This window comes from Anabrus simplex, chromosome 1 (assembly GCF_040414725.1).
Source record: "Anabrus simplex isolate iqAnaSimp1 chromosome 1, ASM4041472v1, whole genome shotgun sequence".
Classification (NCBI taxonomy): Eukaryota; Metazoa; Arthropoda; class Insecta; order Orthoptera; family Tettigoniidae; genus Anabrus; species Anabrus simplex.
The window spans coordinates 1,750,292,573-1,750,316,535 of record NC_090265.1 but is presented as its reverse complement, the minus strand read 5'-3'; the positions used below and the strand labels follow the sequence as shown (position 1 = coordinate 1,750,316,535).

The 23,963-nt window shown below is 39.2% G+C and overlaps 1 protein-coding gene across 1 annotated transcript in view; it reads right to left on the bottom strand.

The window, feature by feature from the left end:
• Positions 1–23,963, bottom strand: part of LOC136882733 (protein FAM98B) — a 131,765-nt gene that overhangs the window by 19,976 nt on the left and 87,826 nt on the right. The window contains exon 7 of the mRNA XM_067155149.2: positions 21,181–21,259. Within this exon, the coding sequence (XP_067011250.1) occupies positions 21,181–21,259 (79 nt within the window). The remainder of the gene's footprint in view (positions 1–21,180; positions 21,260–23,963) is intronic.

The following is a 23,963-nucleotide window of genomic DNA, read 5'->3' as shown; positions in this document are numbered from 1 at the left end:
TGTAGTCATAGTATTGATCCTTCAATTATTGTTGCCAGGAAGGATGTGATCTATTGAGATATGTAAGTTAATAAGGGCAAAATTGATTCGTTTGAGTGACAGAGTGCTACTCAGAATTCCATTTTCATCATCTGCAGAGGCGGGAAATATCTTGAAATTCTTTCTTTTGTATCAGGGGTACTTCACTATTGTGAGCCGTATCGGGAAGTGTGCATATTCTTTAAAAGATCAGGAAGGGAAGATTGTCGGTACTTACAACATTAAGAACTTAAAGAAGTATTTCACGTGAGATTTGTTGAAATAAGAGTAAGATGATTAATTTTTGTGAGAAACTGGCAAAATAAAACTAACATCTGCGATTTGCGTGTGAACCTAGTGTCGTATTGGTGTGTTGGAAGAATAAGTGCTACATTGTCATGTACTGTGTGACAAAAAAAACGGAGAACAGGACATTGGACAGTTATCTGCGATAACAATATGCGAGAACAGTTCTCATATAAGTGATATTTCACAAAAAGTTTTGATATGTTAAAAAAAAAGAAGAATGTAGTGTAATCATTTAAAATTATTTGTATGTGTTAAATTGAGTGCTGTACTCTTGTGATTTGTATGAGAGAAAAAGAGAATGGGACACTGAACAGTTATCTACGATAGCAATGTGCGAGAAAAATTCTCATATGTGATGTATTATAAAATGTATGGATGCTGAAAAAGAAAATTATTGTTGTATACTCATTTAAAGTGTTTATATGTGTCAGTGTTATATTTATATTATGTTGTTCATAAATCAATCGATTCTTTGTTCTTCGATTTATTTATGAGGGAGGCGAATTGTAACGGTTCAAATCTCGTTACAAGATGATATCTGTATTATTATTATTGTATGATTTTATCTGTATTTTATTATTATTATTATTACTATGTCAGTATTATTATTATGTTATCTGTGATATTGTTACTATTATTGTAATTATCAGTCTTATTTAATTCGATTTTCCAATTGCCTGTTGCTTGCAAGATTGTACTTAGATGTATGCATATATACGTATGTGTAGAGTAACACTCAATACCTGTACAGTGAGAATTGTTGTATATATCAGAGATTGGGTGTGACGTTGGGACATTGTGCAAGATTAGTGGCGATTCTGCCAAGTCATCGCCGCGCCATGGCTACGTCATCGTATTTATTTAGATATGCGCTCAGAAAGTCGACCGCCCCAGGGCTATTTCACCACTGTATGTAATATCTGTCGCGTAGGTGGGAGTATGTCATTGTTATTTTTGGAGATTACGTAGCTGTGTCAACCAACGTCTATATAAGGTGGATGCATATTGTAGCGTCAGTCATTAGTTATACGGATGCAGTACAGTGAAGAAGTCTACTAGATCAAGAGGCCTTAGTTGGTCAGCCAACGAGTGTGAACGAGAGATGGCAAAGACTCAGTGAGCCATTAATTATTGGTCATTGAGAGAGTGAGACCAAATGGTTGGTCCGTCACTTAGTGGAAGACACGGACGCAAGGGCTTACCATGGAGTCAGAGAGGGCAACCCTGGACCTGCCAAGAGGTCATACAATATTGACTTACAAAGAAGTCAGATGATATGGAGAAGAAGCAGCCACAAGGATGTATCACCAAGTTAGGCGTGACACATCTACAGTAAACACCAGATCAAAGGAATACGTCGTAATTACACTAAAAGTGTTGAAGGTACAGTCAAGTGAATCAGTGAGGGAAATATTTCGTATAAATTGTTAAATGTCCGGTCAAGAAGAATTCAAATTCATGCCTAGTTTCTTTCAGTTGCAATGTCATAATTTCATATTCTCATCTGTTTTATCGCAACAAGACTCACTATTTTTTGATATATTATTTAAAGAATATATATTGTTCTATCAAACGAATTCATAGTTTCATTTCATTGACAGTAAAATATCTTAACCTCAAAATTAATGGGGAAACCGAACGCCAATCTCCTTTTCCCAGAACTTATATGGTATGTTGTCAAAAGTAAGCTTATTACCCCACACCCTAGAGATAGTCAAGAGTCTCATTCTATTATTGCTGTACTGAGTGGCAGCTGGCGCCCTTCAAATAACGTATGTGTAAGTAAGCAGGTAACAAGTAAGTGTGAGCACAAGGTTCGACGAGTGTGTATTTTATTTAATGAATGTTAATTTTCATAATTTCCAAGTTAAATGCAGATTTATATAATATAATATGTTTCAAAAGTATAGTCAGCAAGTTAGGAAGTTCTCACACTCTTATTCACTACCGAAAATTATTCTCAAGTCCTGTCACACTGTCGCCACTGTCATAATCACAAATACGCACAAAGGAGATGCTGTCAATTGTGTACACTGTTTTATTTACAAATCTCTCTCTCTCTCTAATGAATTGCTATCTTGAACAAAACACTGCTGCGAATAATAATAATAATAATAATAATAATAATAATAATAATTGTACCGGGCGGTACACCTCTACACCGTTTATTTAAAAGTTGCGCCAGTTGAAACTCCTCTTCTGGAGGAAGGTTGAACTTTATCTACTCTATTAATTCTCTACTTTCTCAGAAGATGTCACCACGTGGAAAATTTTGAGTTTTTGAACTGTGTCACTTTTGATGTGTTTTTGTTTCGCTTGAAGTAAGAAGTGTGTACTTTCTCTTCTAGAGGACACTACTGAAGATCAACAATAGTGCACCCTAGTGCGGAGTCAAAGAACTATTTTGTTGGAGAAATTTTTATTTCAAAAGTTTGTTTCTTGTTAAATTTCTTTCTGTTATTGTTTAAGTTGGCTGTATACCCCTCTTTTTCCCCTTGTTTTAAATTTATCCAATCCCCGAATTTCTTTTAGTAATTTCTGACCAATCTGGTGTATCTTCCCCCAACTTGTATCTGTTGCGGGGTCCTATCCAATAAAAACATTGTGGGCGGGTGTTTTCATTCCCCTAACGCCTAGAACCTTCCACGAGAGGATATAAACTGCTGATTTTTGGGTCTCTGCGCCACTTCTGTTCCATCTTTCAGTGTATTAAGTACATAGCAGGAGGCGGGAAGCGCCTCTTTCTTCGGCAGCAGTCAACAATAAGGTAATGGCCGATTAATAAATTCTTTCTGTTCTTGCTCAGCAGTTTAACTTTCGGGGCGGGTTCTAAGCGTTCAACCATGTAACCTTTTCCTAAAATGTAAAAACAACTGGTATCTATTCTGTTTTAAAACGACATATCGGGATAGAGAGTGCTTAACCCTCTCGAGCTCCCACTCACATCGTCTTGAGGTGAACTTATTTTCTCAACCAATTCTTCCGTAATGTAATGTAAATTGCTATTAAGTCACCTCTGTAGTATGGGATTAGCCCTTGTAATGACGGCCTAGTGCCAAAGTAGGTTTTAAAATCAAAGTGTATTAGGAGTGCAAGTTCGCCTCCTCTCAAATTGTGATTTTAGAGGTCATTTTATTAACATTCTTTCCGTTTAATAGACCTCAGTAGATTGGGTATTTTACCCCTGTGTTTATGTCCGTTGAGGACAACTTGGAGGTTGAGTTTGGTGTGGCCTGGGAGAGGCTTAAATTTGAGAGCGAGTCGCTCTTTTAAAAATTGTATGTTGTATGCCTCGAGGAGGCTTTTCAGTGTAATTTGGAGCAAGGGCTCCTAGGTATGAATGGGGTTTTCTGCCCCTCTGTTAAAACTTGTGTTTGAGGTAAAACTGAACTGATTGTCCAAGCATTATGAATTCGGGGCGCGAAGCCCAAATTCTGTAAATTTTGTAATCACCTTATTTGAATTGCTATTCTGTACCTGCCATGCTTGTTACTTATTTATTTTGAAAAGAAAATATAACCTTGTTAAATTTTACATTAACTTTGATTCCGTAGTTTGAGACCCGTTCACGCCCGCACCTTCTTTCACCTCTACCTACCACCAAAATACGGTAACAAGTGGTAGCAGAGCGTGGTTGAATGGGTCTCAATTTAGCCCCTTTTGACGGCTAGATATTGTTTTGATCCGAACTCTAACCATTTTCTCAGTTGCTGGAATTTTTTGATTTTTTCCAAATTGTTCTGTCATCATGTCCGGCCCTCGCGATGTTCTCCTTCTTAACTATTTGCGCAAGGAGGAGTTGATCTATGAATTGACTATTAGAAATGTACAATCTGGAGGCACGGTTGCAGTAGACACAAACAAGCTTAGAGAGTCCCTTGATTTGCCCATTTCCATCCCCAATTTGGGAGAGAAAGAAATTGACGACTCTCTTTCCACGATCACGGAGAATATTACTGGGCTAGCTTCTGTAGTTAGTTTTTTTGATGAAAATGATCCGTCTCCTAATCAAATTAAGCGTGTGCAAGGCAGGCTATATCATTTTTCGAATAGGGTTAACGATCTGTTGTCTCTAAAACTGAATGACGTTCAGAGGAAGGAAGCTAGTACGCTCCTGGAAAATATTTCCGAATTATCTAGTAAGGTCACTCAATTGTTAACTGGGGAAGTTCCTCCCAAATCTGATCAACCCACCATAGTGAATGCAGGTAGTGAGGAAGCGCCTCCCAAGGGAGAAGTTAATAGGATAACCGTTGCTGCTCAAACTATCCCTGCCCCATTGGACAACGAATCTGAACGTCGTGCATCATTGAGTAACATCCGTTCTGAATTAACTTCCTTGCCATTGAAACCTTTACCTACTATGTCACCCGGATTTAGTAGCTTGCCTCATCCATTGGCAATGTTGCTCAGAGGTATATCCAAGTTTTCTGTTAATACCACCAGTGACGTAATTTCATTTTTAAGATTTCTAGTGGAATTTCAGGATCATGCCCTTGTTTTTTCTCTGTCTCCATGTCAAATCTTGCAAATTATCTATCCGTATGCTATTGGTATTCTCTCCGACAAAATAGTAAGAGCCATAGCTGAACAGTCATCCATCGAAGATTTTCATGCACATCTACTTGCTAATTTTATTCCTGCCCGCGCGAGGTCATCTCTGATTCAGAAATACTATTATCGAGTACAGAGGTTGGATGAAAACTTGGCTGATTTCATACAAGACATTAAGTTTTATACTAGGGTGTTTGCTCTGCACTTCCCTGAGGATCAGATTGTACAAGCCATTGTGGAAGGCATTTCACTATCCTACAGGTCATATTTGTGTTTCGCGGCGTGCCCGCAAACTTTCTCTGAACTTGAAGCATTGGCCGTCTCAGCGGAAGGAGTTAGATACGCCGATTCTTTGCGTGTCGCGAAAGAACCCCCGCCTTCCTTTAGTAATACTCGGCCTCCACCTCGCCGATCAGTCAATCCCCGTAAATGTTATGCTTGCGGGTCGCCTGACCATCTGCGCAACAAGTGTCCGCTGATCAAGTCAAGTGGGACGAGGAATGGAGCCGGGTCATCACAAGGCTGTTTTAAATGTGGGGCTTTCTCACATATTGCCAAGAATTGTCCCAACTCAAATAGCACCCCCTCCTGCTCAACTTCTGGTGCAAATTCCAATTATGCCAATAATAAAAAGTTACTAGTGGCTTCGGCTGAGTCGACTAATCCATCTTCCCGAGACTCAGCCCCTAGTAAACAGGTTGTAAATGCAGAGAACGATCAGCCTTCAAATTCATCTTTTGAATGCCCTAAAGAATGTCTTAGGATTGCGGCGGATACCCCCGCACCTGTTCCTTTTCTTAAGATTGAGTTAAATAACGAGCCTATAACTGCTCTTTTAGATTCAGGCAGTGTTTGTTCGATTATTTCGGCTGAATGGTATTCTAAATTGAAATCGGTTTGTAAACTTCCTGACTATGTCTCTTCTCCTGTTCAATACGTTTTGGCTAATTCATCTCCATTAGAAATTCTAGGTTCCTTACTGGTCAAAATTCGTGCTTTTAAGTTTACATGGAAAATTAAATTGTTTGTGGCCAAGCAATTGTCTTGCCCCATTATATTGGGAGCTGACTTTATTTCTCACACTGGTCTTGTGCTCGATCTGCAGTCTAGGTCGTGCACATTCAAATTTGCTTCTAGTTGTAAAATCCCACTATTAAAGTGTAATTCTGTGTCATGTTCTTCTATTTCGCCTACCCAGGATGAGATGTTGTTAGACCTTAGACATCTACCTGAGGAGCAGGCTGATAGTATTCGCAAACTGTGTCAGTCGTTTCCCGAGGTGTTCTCTGATACTCTTGGTGTTACTGACCTTATTGAATACAAAATTGAGGTTACGGATTCGATTCCTGTCCGTTTTCCACCGTATAGGCTATCTCCACCTAAAATGAAGGCTCTGAAGGAAATTATCGATCAGATGTTGAAGGATGGTATTATTAGGCCCTCTAAGTCGGCGTATTCATCGCCTATTTTTCTAGTCCCGAAACCCCAAGGAGGCTTCAGGCCTGTCATTGATTACAGGGCTCTCAATCGGAAGGTGGTGTTGCAGTCTGTGCCCCTTCCTGACCTTCATTCTTGTTTTTCATGGTTTCGTAAGGCCAAGTTCTTCACCATCTTGGACTTGAATCAGGCCTATAATCAAATTCCCCTTGCCGAAGAGTCTAAACATCTTACAGCGTTTGCCACGGACTGGAATTTATATGAATACAACCGCGTACCTTTCGGGCTCCCTACGGGAGCAGCTGTACTCACTAGGCTGCTAGATAGGGTCTTCTCCGACATCAAATTCGAGTACTTATATCACTACTTAGATGATGTCGTAGTATTTTCAGAGACTTTTGAAGAACACCTAGATCATCTGCGAGAAGTTCTCGATCGCCTTCGTAAGGCTGGGTTAACTGTTAAGTTGTCCAAGGTTGCCTTTGCTAAGCCCTCTATGTCATTCCTAGGGCATATTGTGTCACCCGATGGGGTAGCAGTCGATCATTCTAGAACACAGGCCATCCGTGATTTTAAACCTCCCAAGGACATTAAAGGTATCGCCAGGTTCATTGGTATGGTGAATTTCTTCAGGAAGTTTATTCCTAACTTCGCTAATAGAGCGGCGCCCTTAAACCTTCTTCGTAGGAAAGGCATCAAATTCGAGTGGGGACCTTCTCAACAAGCCGCTTTTGAAGACCTTAAATTAGCTCTCTGTAATGCCCCTGTACTTGCTATGCCTGATTTCTCGAAGAAATTCATCGTCCAAACCGACGCGTCGTCGTCGGCGGTAGCTGCAGTCCTTCTCCAAGAGACTGTACTAGGGAGGCGCCCCATCGCCTATGCATCTAGGACTCTTTCGGCTCAAGAAGCAAAGTACTCCATATATGAGCTTGAAGGTTTGGCAGTCTTATTCGCCTTAGAAAAGTTCCGTCTCTATCTGGAACACGTCAAATTCGACCTGGAGACAGATAATCAAGCCTTAAGCTGGGTCTTAGGTAGGCCGCGTCGTACTGGTCGTATAGCCCGCTGGGCTATTCGTATTTCCGCCTTCCAGTTTGATTTTAGACATATCAGAGGTACCGAAAATGTTGTTGCTGATGGACTCAGCCGTATGTTTTATAACGACGTCGAGACCCACGAACCGGTCGACAGTTCATCACCTTCCGAGTCCATACTATCTGGTGTTAATGCCATCTTAACAGATGCTCCCATGCTTTTTAGGGATATTGAGAAATATCAACGTGAAGATCCGACGCTGGCTCCGATAATGGAAACCCTTTCTTCTGGGGAACATGTTGTCCCTTATGTTCTGAGGAATGGTGTTCTATGTTGCCCTTCGAGGCATGATAAGATGATGAAAGTTGTTGTTCCAGCTGTTCTGGTGCCTATGATCTTCAAATACTATCATGAGGCCCCATTGGGGGGGCAACTTGGAATCTTTAAAACCCGTGAAAAGATTCGTGACATGTTCATCTGGAAAGGTATGGACGGTGAAATCCGTGAACTAGTAAAGGCTTGTAAATCCTGCTTGATCAGTAAACCCACCATGTCCACTAAAGTAGGCCTTTTGTCTTCTCATCAAGCGTCGCGCCCCATGGAACGCCTGTACATTGATTATGTAGGACCCTTCCCCCAGTCGAAGGGAAATGCCAACAAATTCATCTTTGTATGTGTAGATGGTTTTACAAGATTTTCCTGGTTATTTCCGACTAAGCTGGCTACCGCTCAGTCCACCATTACTTGCCTAAATTCTATTTTTGCTTCCTTTGGTCCGTGTCAATATATTGTATCTGATAATGCTAAGGCTTTTACATCTAATTTATTTCGTAAATTCTGTTTTGACTTATCCATCTCTCATGTAACTACTTCTGCTTATTACCCTCAACCATCTCTGGCTGAACGGGTTAACCGTAATCTCAGGTCCGCACTTATTGCCTATCATCATGAAGATCATTCTAGGTGGGACACGTCCCTGCATTGGTTAGCTTTTGCTTTGAATTCGGCGGTTCATGAATCTCACAAGTTTACTCCAGCTTCTTTGATGTTTAAGTTTGTTCCCAACACGCCGCTCTCTAACCTCTGGTCTCTGAGTGACATTCTACCCGAGACAATAGATCCGGACAATATTAAAGATCTTTGGAAGAAGGCTAAAGCCAATCTTAAAGTGTCTCATGAAAAGGTTAGGGAAAGGTATGATCGTGGACGGAGACCCACCCCTTTGAAGGTAGGTGACCAGGTTATGGTCAAAAATTTTGTTCCCGCGGGCAAGCTTGCCCCCAGATTCCATGGGCCATGCATCATTCTCGATTTTCTCACACCGGTTACATTGTTACTAAGCAATCCAGCTACCGAGAGGATATTTAGGGTTCACCTGTCCCAGGTGAAACCGGTGTAAATTTAGTTTCAACTTGCTTCATATAATTTGATAGGAATATGGTGGTTATATTTTTTTTTTTGAGTTCCACTCTTAAGGCATTCTGCTCCTTCTATTTTATTTTATATGTAAGCATTTCTTGTAAACCTCCCCCGATTGTTAAACTGCCATCCTGTCCTTGTCACGGCCATTACCACGCTCCCGTCTCCTGCTCCACTACACACAGTGGCTGGCTTAGATGAAATGCCATGGATATCTGCACGCCGCTGGCCCCTCAATCTCTTTACATGCCTGTGCCCTCAAAAGAAACATGATGGTCCAACACAATTCTGCCGCCTAGCTTAATGTTTCAGTGCCCCCGCAGCCGCGCGGCGCTGTGCCGCGGCTGGGTTCGAGGACGGGCCCCCTCGGCCCCAGCGAGGACGACATGTGCACGGCGAGCCGGAGCTCTCCTCCCGGCCAAGGCTGATGTGCGGCGCACGACCTGCTACTTGCCCGCAGCCTGTATATGTTCACCGCGGGCACGGCGTGTTTCAACACCTCTGCTCCCCTCGTAGTGCGGGCGAGCGGTATCTCAGGGTACTTGAGGGGTCCGAGCGGCCTCCTTTGGACGCAAGCTGTAACGGCCGGTCTGGCCATCCAACTTAGCCTACATCTACTACATAGACATTCCTGTTCAACCTTAATACCGTCACTTGGGAATTCAACAGCAATATTTGGTGGACCGTGCAAAAATTTTTCTTCACTTTTAAGTATTAAAAGTTTATCTTCAGAAATTCAAATTCTACAAACTTAAAGACTTTCATTCACCTGCAACAACAACATTTTGAAACTGAATTAAGAAATCTTGTAAATGCTTCTGCTATCTATCTTCGTATCAACATCATTACTTGGACTTTGTTTCAAACTGATTTCATGTGTCACCCCTGGAGGAACTTTTGGGGGGGGAGGTCTGTACCGGGCGGTACACCTCTACACCGTTTATTTAAAAGTTGCGCCAGTTGAAACTCCTCTTCTGGAGGAAGGTTGAACTTTATCTACTCTATTAATTCTCTACTTTCTCAGAAGATGTCACCACGTGGAAAATTTTGAGTTTTTGAACTGTGTCACTTTTGATGTGTTTTTGTTTCGCTTGAAGTAAGAAGTGTGTACTTTCTCTTCTAGAGGACACTACTGAAGATCAACAATAGTGCACCCTAGTGCGGAGTCAAAGAACTATTTTGTTGGAGAAATTTTTATTTCAGAAGTTTGTTTCTTGTTAAATTTCTTTCTGTTATTGTTTAAGTTGGCTGTATACCCCTCTTTTTCCCCTTGTTTTAAATTTATCCAATCCCCGAATTTCTTTTAGTAATTTCTGACCAATCTGGTGTATCTTCCCCCAACTTGTATCTGTTGCGGGGTCCTATCCAATAAAAACATTGTGGGCGGGTGTTTTCATTCCCCTAACGCCTAGAACCTTCCACGAGAGGATATAAACTGCTGATTTTTGGGTCTCTGCGCCACTTCTGTTCCATCTTTCAGTGTATTAAGTACATAGCAGGAGGCGGGAAGCGCCTCTTTCTTCGGCAGCGGTCAACAATAAGGTAATGGCCGATTAATAAATTCTTTCTGTTCTTGCTCAGCAGTTTAACTTTCGGGGCGGGTTCTAAGCGTTCAACCATGTAACCTTTTCCTAAAATGTAAAAACAACTGGTATCTATTCTGTTTTAAAACGACATATCGGGATAGAGAGTGCTTAACCCTCTCGAGCTCCCACTCACATCGTCTTGAGGTGAACTTATTTTCTCAACCAATTCTTCCGTAATGTAATGTAAATTGCTATTAAGTCACCTCTGTAGTATGGGATTAGCCCTTGTAATGACGGCCTAGTGCCAAAGTAGGTTTTAAAATCAAAGTGTATTAGGAGTGCAAGTTCGCCTCCTCTCAAATTGTGATTTTAGAGGTCATTTCATTAACATTCTTTCCGTTTATAGACCTCAGTAGATTGGGTATTTTACCCCTGTGTTTATGTCCGTTGAGGACAACTTGGAGGTTGAGTTTGGTGTGGCCTGGGAGAGGCTTAAATTTCAGAGCGAGTCGCTCTTTTAAAAATTGTATGTTGTATGCCTCGAGGAGGCTTTTCAGTGTAATTTGGAGCAAGGGCTCCTAGGTATGAATGGGGTTTTCTGCCCCTCTGTTAAAACTTGTGTTTGAGGTAAAACTGAACTGATTGTCCAAGCATTATGAATTCGGGGCGCGAAGCCCAAATTCTGTAAATTTTGTAATCACCTTATTTGAATTGCTATTCTGTACCTGCCATGCTTGTTACTTATTTCTTCTTCTTCTTCTTCTTTTATGACCACATAGGATCACTTTAGTCAGTCCGTCGTTCAGGTCTCTTTGAAGGGATTGTTCGGGCTTTGCGGTCCTCCCAGTACTTCTTCAGACGCTCCGATCTTCGTGCCCTTTCCTCAGTTGAAAATGTGCGTGTTGTTGGTTTGTTCTGTGTAAGGGTAAAGCGGAGGTTTGTATTCTTGAGTTTTGTATTCAATTTTATCTTATTTTTGGTGTCTTCTGTTGTAAGGCCTATTTCCTTCAGATCCTCTCTTACTTCTCTGATCCATTTACATCCTGTTGTGGTATTTTTTGAGACGAGATTGTGTTGTACTAGTTGTTTCAGAAGTCTCGAGTCCTGCATCCTCATGATATGTCCAAAGAATCCCAGTCTCCTCTTACGCATAGTATCTGTAATGGGTTCTAGCTCTTTGTACACGACTTTGTTAGGTATTAACCGCCACTGTCCATCTTTCTGATATTTTTTGTTGATACAGGTTCTTCCAATCCTCCTTTCAATTTTCTGAAGTCTGTCAGTCTTTGATTGTTTATTCAGGTAAAAGAGTGTTTCTGCTGCATATGTAGCTTCCGGTTTTATAACTGTGTTGTAGTGTTTTATTTTTGTATTTATTGATAGACATTTCTTTTTGTAGATATCCCATGTTAATTTTTGTGCTTTAGCTAATCTATTTGTTCTTACTTGGATTGAGATTTTTTCATTTAAGTTATGTGTTATTACTTCTCCAAGATATTTAAACTGAGTTACTATTTTGATTTTATTACCATTTATGGTGACTTCTTTTAGCTGTGTTGGTTTTTGGGGCATAATTTCTGTTTTTTCAAATGATATTTTGAGGCCAATTTTATTTGCAATGTTTTGAAGTTCTGATATCTGGGTTTTTGCTTCTTTTATGTCAACTGCTAGTAATGCTAAATCGTCAGCAAAACCCAGGCAATGTGTTTTGATTTTTCGGCCAATCTTTATTTTGGGGGGACATTTTCTAAACCATTCCCTCATTACCATTTCTAGAGCACAGTTAAATAATAGTGGTGAGAGCCCATCTCCCTGCCGTAGTCCAGTTTTAATTTCAAATGTCTCTGATGTTTCCCCCCTAAACTTCACTTTTGACTTGGTATTGGTGAGAGTCAATTTTATCATGTTTATTAATTTGGGGTGTAGTCCAAGGTGCCTTAAAATTTTAAACAGAGATTCTCTATGGATGCAATCATAAGCTTTCTTGAAATCTACAAATGTTATCACCATATCTCTGCTTCTTCTCCTGTTATAGTCCATTATCAACTTAAGACTCATGATCTGATCAGGACAGCTCCTCCAGGGTCTGAAACCTCCTTGATATTCTCCTAGTTCTTTCTCAAGTTGTAAACTTATCCTATTAAGGATGATTATTGAAAATATTTTGTATGTTATGTCTAGGAGAGAGATTCCCCTGTAGTTATTAGGGTCGGTTTTGTCCCCTTTTTTGTGCAGAGGATGAATGAGGGCTGTTGTCCAGTGTTCTGGTAGTTCTTCTTTATTTTGAAAAGAAAATATAACCTTGTTAAATTTTACATTAACTTTGATTCCGTAGTTTGAGACCCGTTCACGCCCGCACCTTCTTTCACCTCTACCTACCACCAAAATACGGTAACACTGCTGTTAAATGCAGATTTATATAATATAATATGTTTCAAAAGTATAGTCAGCAAGTTAGGAAGTTCTCACACTCTTATTCACTACCGAAAATTATTCTCAAGTCCTGTCACACTGTCGCCACTGTCATAATCACAAATACGCACAAAGGAGATGCTGTCAATTGTGTACACTGTTTTATTTACAAATCTCTCTCTCTCTCTAATGAATTGCTATCTTGAACAAAACACTGCTGCGAATAATAATAATAATAATAATAATAATAATAATAATAATAATAATAATAATAATAATAATAATGCCACATTAACATGCCAACAAACACACCAAAATAACAACATGAGTTCACATACTTGACTAACGACTTTCACTAGCAAGTCTCACTAACAACTCTCATGACTGTCACTTTATATACCTTGCCTGGCCAGGCTTCTAGAAAAGTATGACAACATGTTTTCTCGAATTTTCTCGAGTCTCCAATAACCTATTTATAAGTGAATAGAACATTCTATACAGCTCTAGTGACAAGATGCGTTGTTCGAGACTATTATCCTGTGGTGCAGAAAATTACATTGGATTTATACATCATGTTTATAGGTAATAATAAATTACCTACTATTAATAACGTGTATTGTTTGTGGTGTGGGTTACTGTAGTCACGTCCCAGTTCGTGAACCATGGGCAATAGCTGAGTGGCCTAGTAAGTGATCCTGAGAGTCGGGATACCAGTTCCTATGGAATGGGAGTGGGCATCTCTGACATATTCTGAGTCACGGCCCCCTTGTGCTCAGGCGGCCAGGACTATACAATTCACCGGTGGTCCATAACCCGTTAGAGGAGAGATCCTCAATTGGACTGTGTGCAAGTAGGGTAGCACCTGCTTCATGAACTTACCGAGCTCAGAACATTTTAAGCAAGCCTCGGACCTATTGGAGTAACAGAGTCCCACTCCCATTTGACAGGCGAGGGATTCCTTGGAAACAATTTGGCGAACGAAATGGAATTCGATGGGGGAGTTATCAATATTAATGGGTCTTATGGAAGAAAGAAAGTATAACTGGCTGAGTCAGCAAAGAGGATGCATCTGAATGTGCTAGAGGTAAGTGATATTCGGGTAAGGGAAGATAACTAGGAAGAGATAGGAGATTATAAAGTGTACTTGATGGGTGTTAGAAAGGGAAGGGCAGAGTCTGGGGTAGGGCTCTTTGTCAGGAATACCATTGCACGCAACATAGTTTCTGTTAGGCATGTAAATGAGGGAATGATGTTGGTAGATTTGTCATTTGGAGGAATTAGGACTAGAATTGTCTCCGTGTATTCACCATGTGAGGGTGTAGATGAGGATGAAGTTGACAAGTTTTATGAGGCATTGAGTGACATCGTGGTCAGGGTCAACAGCAAGGATAGAATAGTGCTAATGGGCGATTTCAATGCGAGAGTTGGGAATAGAACTGAAGGATATGAAAGGGTGATTGGTAAATGTGGGGAAGATATGGAAGCTAATGGGAATGGGAAGCGTTTGCTGGATTTCTGTGCTAGTATGGGTTTAGCTGTTCCGAATACATTCATCAAGCATAAGGCTATTCACCGCTACACATGGGAGGCTAGGGGTACCAGATCCATAATAGATTATATCTTAACCGACTTCAAATTCAGAAAATCTGTTAGGAATGTACTAGTTTTCCGGGGATTTTTCAATGATACAGACCACTATCTGATCTGTAGTGAACTACGTATCTCTAGGCCTAGGGTAGAGAAAGTGAAATCTGTCTGCAAACGAATAAGGGTAGAAAATTTCCAGGACGAAGAAATTAAACAGAAGTACATGGATATGATTAGTGAGAAGTTTCAAACAGTAGACAGTAAGCAGGTTCAGGATATAGAAAGAGAATGGGTGGCATACACAGATGCTACAGTAGAAACAGCAAGGGAATGCCTAAGAACAACTGTGTGTAACGATGGGAAAAGGTGAACATCTTGGTGGAATGATGAAGTGAGAGCAGCCTGTAAACGTAAAAGGAAGGCTTATCAGAAATGGCTCCAAACAAGGGCCAAGGCAGACAGGGATTGGTACGTAGATGAAAGAAACAGAGCGAAACAAATAGTTGTTGAATCCAAAAAGAAGTCTTGGGAAGATTTTGGTAATAACCTGGAAAGGCTAGGTCAAGCAGCAGGGAAACCTTTCTGGACAGTAATAAAGAATCTTAGGAAGGGAGGGAAAAAGGAAATGAACAGTGTTTTGATTAATTCAGGTGAACTCATAATAGATCCCAGGGAATCACTGGAGAGGTGGAGGGAATATTTTGAACATCTTCTCAATGTAAAAGGAAATCATCCTGGTGGTGTTGCAAACAGCCAAGGTCATGGGGAGGAGGAAAATGATTTTGGTGAAATTACGCTTAAGGAAGGGGAAAGGATGGTAAATAAACTCCAATGTCATAAAGCAGCAGAATGGGTGAAATTAGACCTGAAATGGTGAAGTATAGTGGGAAGGCAGGGATGAAATGGCTTCATAGAGTAGTAAAATTAGCATGGAGTGTTTGTAAGGTACCTTCAGACTGGACAACAACAGTAATTGCACCTATCTAGAAGCAAGGAAACAGGAAGCATTGCAACAACTATCAAGGTATTTCATTGATTAGTATACCAGGCAAAGTATTCACTGGCATCTTGGAAGGGAGGGTGCGATCAGTCGTTGAGAGGAAGTTGGATGAAAACCAGTGTGGTTTCAGACCACAAAGAGGCTGTCAGGATCAGATTTTCAGTATACGCCAGGTAATTGAAAATTGCTATGAGAGGAATAGGCAGTTGTGTTAATGTTTCGTAGATCTAGAGAAAGCATATGACAGGGTACCGTGGGAAAAGATGTTTGCTATACTGGGGGACTATGGAATTACTTGCTTGTTGTTTTAAGGGGCCTAACATCACAGGTCAATGGGCCCGGACTATGGAATTAAGGTAGATTATTAAAATCAATCAAAGGTATTTATGTTGACAATTAGGCTTCAGTGAGAATTGATGACAGAATGTGTTCTTGGTTCAGGGTACTAACAGGGTTTAGACAAGGCCGTAATCTTTCACCTTTGCTGTTCGTAGTTTACATGGATCATCTGCTGAAAGTTATAAAATGGCAGGGAGGGATTCAGTTAGGTGGAAATGTAGTAAGCAGTCTGGCCTATGCTGACAACTTGGTCTTAATGGCAGATTGGGCCGAAAGCTTGGTCTTAATGGCAGATTGTGCCGAAAGCCTGCAGTCTAATATCTTGGAACTTGAAAATAGGTGCAATGAGTGAGGTAATGGTAACACATTGAATGCCACTTTCTATGAACCAGATGAAAGTGGCAGTGAAAGTGATATTAGTGACACTTAGGATATGATGTACATATTACAGGTTAATATTTCGTTGTGTGGTCAAGTTTACTCACTCTCTTTGAAATTTCTTACTTCTAAAAGTACTATGAAAAATATTCACATTACATTTAAGGGTCTATGTTGTCCGTAAAAACACTTTACGATTATGGTAATGAAGTGGGTTGGTATTCTCAACCAATGGAAGGAAAGATTCTAATAGTATCAGCATTATTGTTGTCAGGCATTCTGTTCAAGCTTTTTTTTTATTTTTTTTTTATTTGGCAAGTACATTAACTTACATATTATGTCAAGAACTGTATATGATACGATTATTCACAGAGTAACTGGTCCAATAGTGGAGGATGTTTGGGATTAAGAAAGGACTACGGTTATCGGTGCAGAATGACATTAGTAGACAAATAAGTTTGAGTGGTGACTTTAAAAGTAGGAAAGATCATAATATGAAGATAAAGTTGGAATTCAAGAGGACAAATTGGGGAAAATATTTGTTTATAGGAAGGGGAGTTAGAGACTGGAAAAACTTACCAAGGGAGATGTTCAATAAATTTCCAATTTCTTTGACATCATTTAAGAAAAGGCTAGGAAAGCAACAGATAGGGAATCTGCCACCTGGGCAACTGCCAGGAATGCAGATAAGTAGGTTTTATTGATTGTATGAAAAGCATTGCGAAACCCATTTGGTTAGCCAGAGATGGCCAGTACAATACTTCCAGCTTTTCAGCCAAATAGTGCATTCACACGTAGATATAAATACAGGCTGCAAGCTCATTTGGATATTTGTTTAGAGAGTGATGGTTAAAGGTGATCTTGAAAGGGCTGCATATGAAACCACGGTAAAAAGAATTGAACAAGAAGAAAACTATAAATGATGTATATTTTGGGTTTATGCCGTGTAATGAACTACATAAACAGTCAATGCGTTTCAAAAGGAACCATGCCTTTCTTCATCAGGAGAAACAGAAAAATGAACCATGACTCATCAAAGGTTGCTAAAACAAAGCAACAAGGTTCTTAAAATGGTGCCCTAAGACGTAGTAGGGTGCCATTTTAGCCCTATGCTAGAGACAATGTATGGAAACAGCAAAGCATCATTTTCTGATGGTCGTTGTCTCTAGCACGGAGCTAAAAAAGCCGTTTCTATTACATCCACCATTTTAAGTTCCGCGTTGTTTTCTCTTAGCAACATTTGATGCGTCGTTTCATTTTTCTGTTTCTCCTGATGAAGAAAGGGACAGTTCCCTTTGAAACGTGCTGAGTGTTTCCAAAATATAGATCATGAGTAGTTACACACGCTGTGAAAGGCTAAATGATAATATAGGAAGAAAACTGTAATTTAAAACTCTTCCTTTCAGATAGATACAAAGGATTAAGGTACAGTATTTACTGAGAATGCAGGATCCTGATATCAAAAATGAATATAACGTCTGGCACATGTAAAAAAGTCTAACGAAAAAGATGAAAGCTCTCGATAAAAATCACCATGAAGTTCAGGCTGGAAGACCAGTATAAATCATTTATGGTGGGCATCACAAACATGCAATGGAAACAGTTCTGTGTTAACTGATAAAATTTACGTCAATTTTGCACCACATAAAAAATGAGCGTAAGTGGTTAGAAAACTGAATGGAAATCTTGTGAGCACGATACATTAACAGAGAGAAAAGGATAAAGAAAATGAGGATTAAAGGAAATTCAAGTGCACATGGAGCCTTGAAGAAAATGGTTTCAGATAAATCTTTTTTTTTAAAGATGTGGAACATATAAAATATTATGTTCACACTGGAAGTCCAGAAAGTTATCACAATCTTAGTTTGAAATACGCTCCTAAGAAGAGTTCATTTCCCTCACAGCTGCTTAAAGCTCAGGACAATGATTGCTGCACTAGACTATAATTGGAACATCGATAAATTAAAACTCAGTACTAAAAAAACAACAGGAGCCTGGGCGAAAAAACAAAAACATGACACATTACAAGACATTAGAATCGTTCCGTATTGACAGTTTTCATTTTACAAAGGGAAATTTAATGTGTCGTCCTATTCAATACATTTACTACTTCTGCACATAACTTGAGAACGGTGAGCCAATCTTTCTATTCGACTCATATCATTGTATCCAATGTTATGACTTCATGTTGATGTACTGCGTATAAATCATTCTTATGTGTAAATTGAATCTCGTAACTATTTGCTGAAGTAACGGCTAGGTCGCAGGAGATTACTTCTGTACTCCACGACACGAATTCCTTTAAATTCTTTTGATTTGTAACAGTTGTTTGGAAGATATTTATATATATATACATACACATTTATTAAAAAACACAAGAGAAAAAATTGTGAGAAGTTACAAGCTCGTTTTGTTTCCAAACAGGCTATTTTATCCTATCATATTGTATGAATACGCGATTCTCGGATCTTTTGCGAGGTAATATCAGATTCTTCTGTATTATAAGCCTTTTTTACATTATGTGTTTGATGTATGCTAGCGTAGCTTGACCTGGTATATGGTGTCCAAGGATATGATGTTTGGTTTATTTCATGTTCAACTGACGCTAGGAGATAGAAAATAACCTTATTTTAACTTTTTCTCTACATTTATTTGTACTTCCTGTTCTCTCTTGACATTCTGTAAACATTGCCTTCATGGTATTAGCGAAGTTGTGTTCACGCCTCTCCTGACATATTGTAAGGTGTATTAGGGTGAGTTTTTGGTTTTGTGTGGTCATACTAACATTCTATTTCTCACAACTGAGGGAGTATTATTGGTTACGTAAGCATATAAGATGAAGGTAAGGAGTCCCATATGCATGCCTCTGCACATGATTCACTTGAGCATTTGCAGTACGTAACAGGAGATCGTCTGTGAGATGTACTGGTGGCGAGTTTTAGCTGACAAGGTTATGAAGCGGTGATTGATATCTTCAGAGAGAGGACATGATGGTAATATCACATTTTGGTCTGCTGCATTGTCCTTTACTGGATTACTAGTGAGAAATACGAATCTGGTATACACAAGTTGTATATCGGTTGGGGACACCGAGTATACCATTTATTTCTTGCCACACTGTGTGAATGAAGGCCTTTACAAGGGTTTGTGCTATACGTATTTCACTTTATGCCAGGTTCTGTTTTTCTATCTTCTCATTTTGAATGTCATTTTATGTTTAGTTTATGAGTACACATTTGATTCTTTCATCTACGCCAGACACCAATACAAAAGGGAGGTGGTTTTATTTTCAGATAATTTCATCTTGATAATTTTCTGGCCCTTTTCAAGGCCCCTTCCCTTCTTGTTTGGGATCTATTGACACCGTATTTCCTCTTAAGGGGCATCATCGTTTCTTTTCTCTTTGTAAACGTCAACTGCGGTATACCTAAAGTAATATGTAAACCTGTATCTCGTGCTTTGAAAAACAATTATGCATCTTACTTAACAAAAGTATTGTGTAGCATATGAATGAAACTCCCACCTAGCCATTTCTTACCTCAAAAAAAGGTATAATAGATGAAATTGATGTTATTGTCAGAAAACGAGGAGCTTACGTACCATTTGCGTGCAATATTATTTTCTTCCTTCGTATCGGCTCTGCCTCAATCTTGTAAGAATTTAATCGATACTTGTTACTGATTCCATTTAATCCATTTGTATGTTTATGTTTTTCTTTGCTCCTGGCTGCCTTCTCTGTGTTTTTCCGTACTTAATAAACCTAGAGTTTTACCTGCTACTCTCTTTCATTCATAAGATTTGGTCTAGTAGTTACATTTACAATTTGCTTTATGTCACATCGACACAGATAGGTCTTATAGCAACAATGGGATAGGAAAGGCCTAGTAGTGGGAAGGAATTGTCTGTGGCCTTAATTAAGGTACAGCACCAGCATTTTCCTAGTGTGACAATGGGGAAATAATGGAAAACCATCTGCAGGGCTGCTGACAGCGGGGATCAAACTCACTATCTCCCGAATGCAAGTTCACACCCTAACCACACAACCAAGTTAGATGTTTCACAGTAAGGTTCGGCAAATTTAGATTCAGGCTGTTCTGTGCCTGCCTCAAATAGAGCGCTCCTACAGTTTCACCTTTCGTGGCATGTCCAATCTTGGGATGGGTCTGGCACAGTCCAAAGGTTGGACGTAGAGGCACCAGATTAACAGCATTGTTATTAAATTACCCAATTACATATTTAGCAATGAATAACAAAACGCGTTTTTTTTTTTTTTTTTTTGGTGTTGTGATCCCCTTTCACTGAGAAACATAATTTATTAAAAAGTGGTATATTCTACAATGTACTGGAATTTTAAAAGTCAAATCGAATCGCTAAATGACAATTTTGTTGGTTAATAAGTTATGCAAATCAAAAAACATGAACTGCAATAAAGCATTAAATGACCAAGCATCATTGTCTCTGATTATGGCAATATATTTAAAATATCACCAATTTTAGTACACTGACAAAAAAAATCATGTCTTTCTCTTCATTTTAAGACATAATACTTCACATTTCACAGGAAAACAAAGGATTTTGGATTTGTTTAAATATCTCTGAATCTATTTTTGTTGTTAGGTCAAGTGATGCATAACAGCATCCAACTGTCATTATAAGAAATATCTTTGAAGAATACACTGATATGAATGCCATATAATTCGCTGCCACACAGAATTTGCTTCTCGTAATAAAAACTACAGATCCAAAAACAGCTATAATTTTTAATTGCATGTCTCACTATCTGGTCATTAACGTATCTGTATTTTTAGAATTAATTTATAGTAAAAGGTAATATTAAAGTCTTATGCAAATTAGGATATAAGAAAATCAACTATTTTTGATGGAATCATATTCATACCTCGCACACAAAAATGTGGCACAGGTCAAACTTCTAATATTATCTCTGTGTTCAGGTGAGTCTGATCAGTTAAAATGGCCTGATTCTGTTCAAAGACAGATAGTAAGTTTAAATCTATTAACTAATAAAATATAAACAAGGTCAGGGAAAAGATGCAAAATAATTATTCTTAAGGTCAATTCTTAGTTAGCTTTTCTACCTATGTCCTTATAATTTAAACATGTCTGTAATATTTCATTCTATTCACTATAACCTGGAAGACATACCTGGTTTACTCTGCTGCCAAGAAGGCATCTCAGGTGGAGGTGGCTGCTGTTCACTTGGTCGACCACCACGATCAGGTACCTAAAATTTAAACATTTTAAATATTTTCTTACCAATCTAGAAAATTATAACTTTATACACACTAAAAAAAAAAACCTTGTTTAATTTTTTGCATAATGCAATATAAGTAGATTCTGACATAAGGAAAATCTTACTTCATAAAACCAACTAGATTTACAAATATAGACCTAGCTTTATGATTGAATATCATTCAAGTATTATTAGCACGTAGTGAAAGAAATTTCAGCCAATAGCACCTAACCATATATGATGATGATGATGATGATGATGATGATGATGCTTGTTTAAAGAAACCTAACATCTAGGTCCTTGGCCCCTAATGGTACATGTATTTCTTGAGAAGAATGCACTAACACCCGGCTGTATGGATTCAAAACGAGCGCCGAGCGCGCAGGCATCATGAGGGACAGCATGCAAGCAAGCGCTGCTACAGCGTGCCAGCCAAAGCCACGTGACGTCACACCGAAAGTTCTATTCGATTCTATGGCATTTCATCAAGAACGGAAGGTTAAATCGTAATTTCAAGAACGTCACCTTGTAAGCCTGGACAACAAATGCTACTACCCAAAATTTCATTAAAATCGGTGGAAGGATGGCCGAGATATGAATTTTTTTAGAAGCTCATATTTCCAGTCTCGCCGTCTGACCTAGAGCAATATAAGGGGGTCACCAGCCTTGAGGAGATCAGAGGAGATCAGAGTGTATCAGAGTGTATCAGAGTGTCACAGTGTGTGTCACAGCACTTCATCATGAACCAGTCGTCTCGCTGATGTGATACAGTTCGTTACTCTGTCCGGCTAAGGACCGGGGTTTGAAAGTACGTAATACGAGTATTGAAAGCCTTCTCTGTGGACTCTAACTTTGCGTGTAAGCGAAAGCTTATTCACTGATAATATCGGTCTGTCGAGCCGAGTAACATTATTTTGTTTTGTGAATTGTGTAATTGAAGAGACTGTACAGTAATCACTTGATATTTTGAAACTGTGCTTACAGGACTTAGGGCATAAAGACTGTGCTTTAGTTGTTTCCTCTACAAGAGACTGTGCTAGGCTATTTCGTAAAATTGTGCCCTAGTGAAAGTACGATTCTTTTTATGGACAGTGTCAATTTGTTTCATAAAGGACAGTGCTAACCTTCCTTTTAAAGACTGTGTCAATTCACCCCGTGAAAAATCAGTGTCAACATTTTCTTTCATAAGACTGTGCCAACCTTCATTTTAAAAAAACTGTGTCAATCCATTTCACAGAACTGTGCTAACATTTACTTTCATAAAACTGTGCTAATTCGTGAAATACCGTACCTTTATTTCTTTCCAAAGGACTATGTTAATTCCCCTCATGAAGACTGTGTCTACATTTACGTGTAATATTGTGCCTCAGTGGAAAATTTACCTCTGAGAAATTACGTAATTTTTGTTAAGACTGAGTCTTAACAGAATTTGGTTATTTTTCACGAGACTGTGTCATAAACTATTTCTTTTCTATCTTCGCAGAAACTTTAATTTATTTCTACGTGTGTGTGTGTGCTAGAACATTGCCTGTACTCATTACAAACAGTGCAGAGACTGTGTCCGAAGGACTTAATTTATTTCCTTTTGCACGGAGATTAAGTAAAGTGGTAAACCATCGTATCTCAGAAAGTTCCAGATTATTTTCATTGCCTGTCACTTCAAGTTCGACAGTGACTATTGCACTAACAATATTCATCATTCTCACAGAACTGTGATTTTGAATTCATCTCTTTTTTCAAATGTGCGTCCAACAGCATTTATAGTGGAACTTATTCGGCCAGTAAACAGTGTCTTGCCATAATTTGCAGTGCAGTGCAGTAGAGAAGCAGATTCTATTGACATTCTGTGTGGAAGTTTTACATTTCTCTGCTCCTTTCATGGGATTTAGTGGAATACAAAACTCAACAACTATTCCACGCTGCACTATCATCAGACAACCACCCCAGGTTCGAGTCTCCTTCAACATCAAGGGCTAACAACCGCCGTGGGACAACTTCAACACTGCCGCAGAACGACGCCTTCCCCACATCTTTGAGGACATTCAAACTATTCGACTGTAAAGGTGATATAATTTCTATGCATTTTTTGAATAAACTGCAAGTTCCACTTTAAATATGAACTCATTTCACTACCCTTCTCTCGTACTCTCTAAAGCACGAACCGTACACGCCTTGGCGTTATCCATGCTCTCCACAAAACTGAAGTACGGGCGTTCCTGTTTCAATATAGATCGTTTATATATTCTATCCACACCTCCGTACTTTCTTCTAAACTCGACGACATCTTTCCGTGTTTGTTCATTATTCCTTGCTTGCTTATATTCCTTGGATTTCTTCTCAAAATCCTTGCTGTTCGATACATCTCTTCTATTCTTCCCTCCTTTTCCAACTTTTCTATTTCTTCACATTGGTTTTTCATCCATTCTTCCCTAGCCTTATCAGTTGTCAGTCTCAGCTCATGGTTTAGTTTTCTGTATTGTATTTTTCTTTCATCTGAGGAGTTATTTTTCCATTTTCTGTGTTCATTTTATCTAACACCTCCTTCATTATCCATTCCTTTTTATTTCTTTTCTTTCCGACTTTATATACTTTTATTCTTCTTCTTCTTCTTCTTCTTCTAAGGTTTTTACTATTGCAGTCCTGATGGTAAGCTATTCCTGTGATACATTCATACTCGAGTTTTCCAACTTTTCTT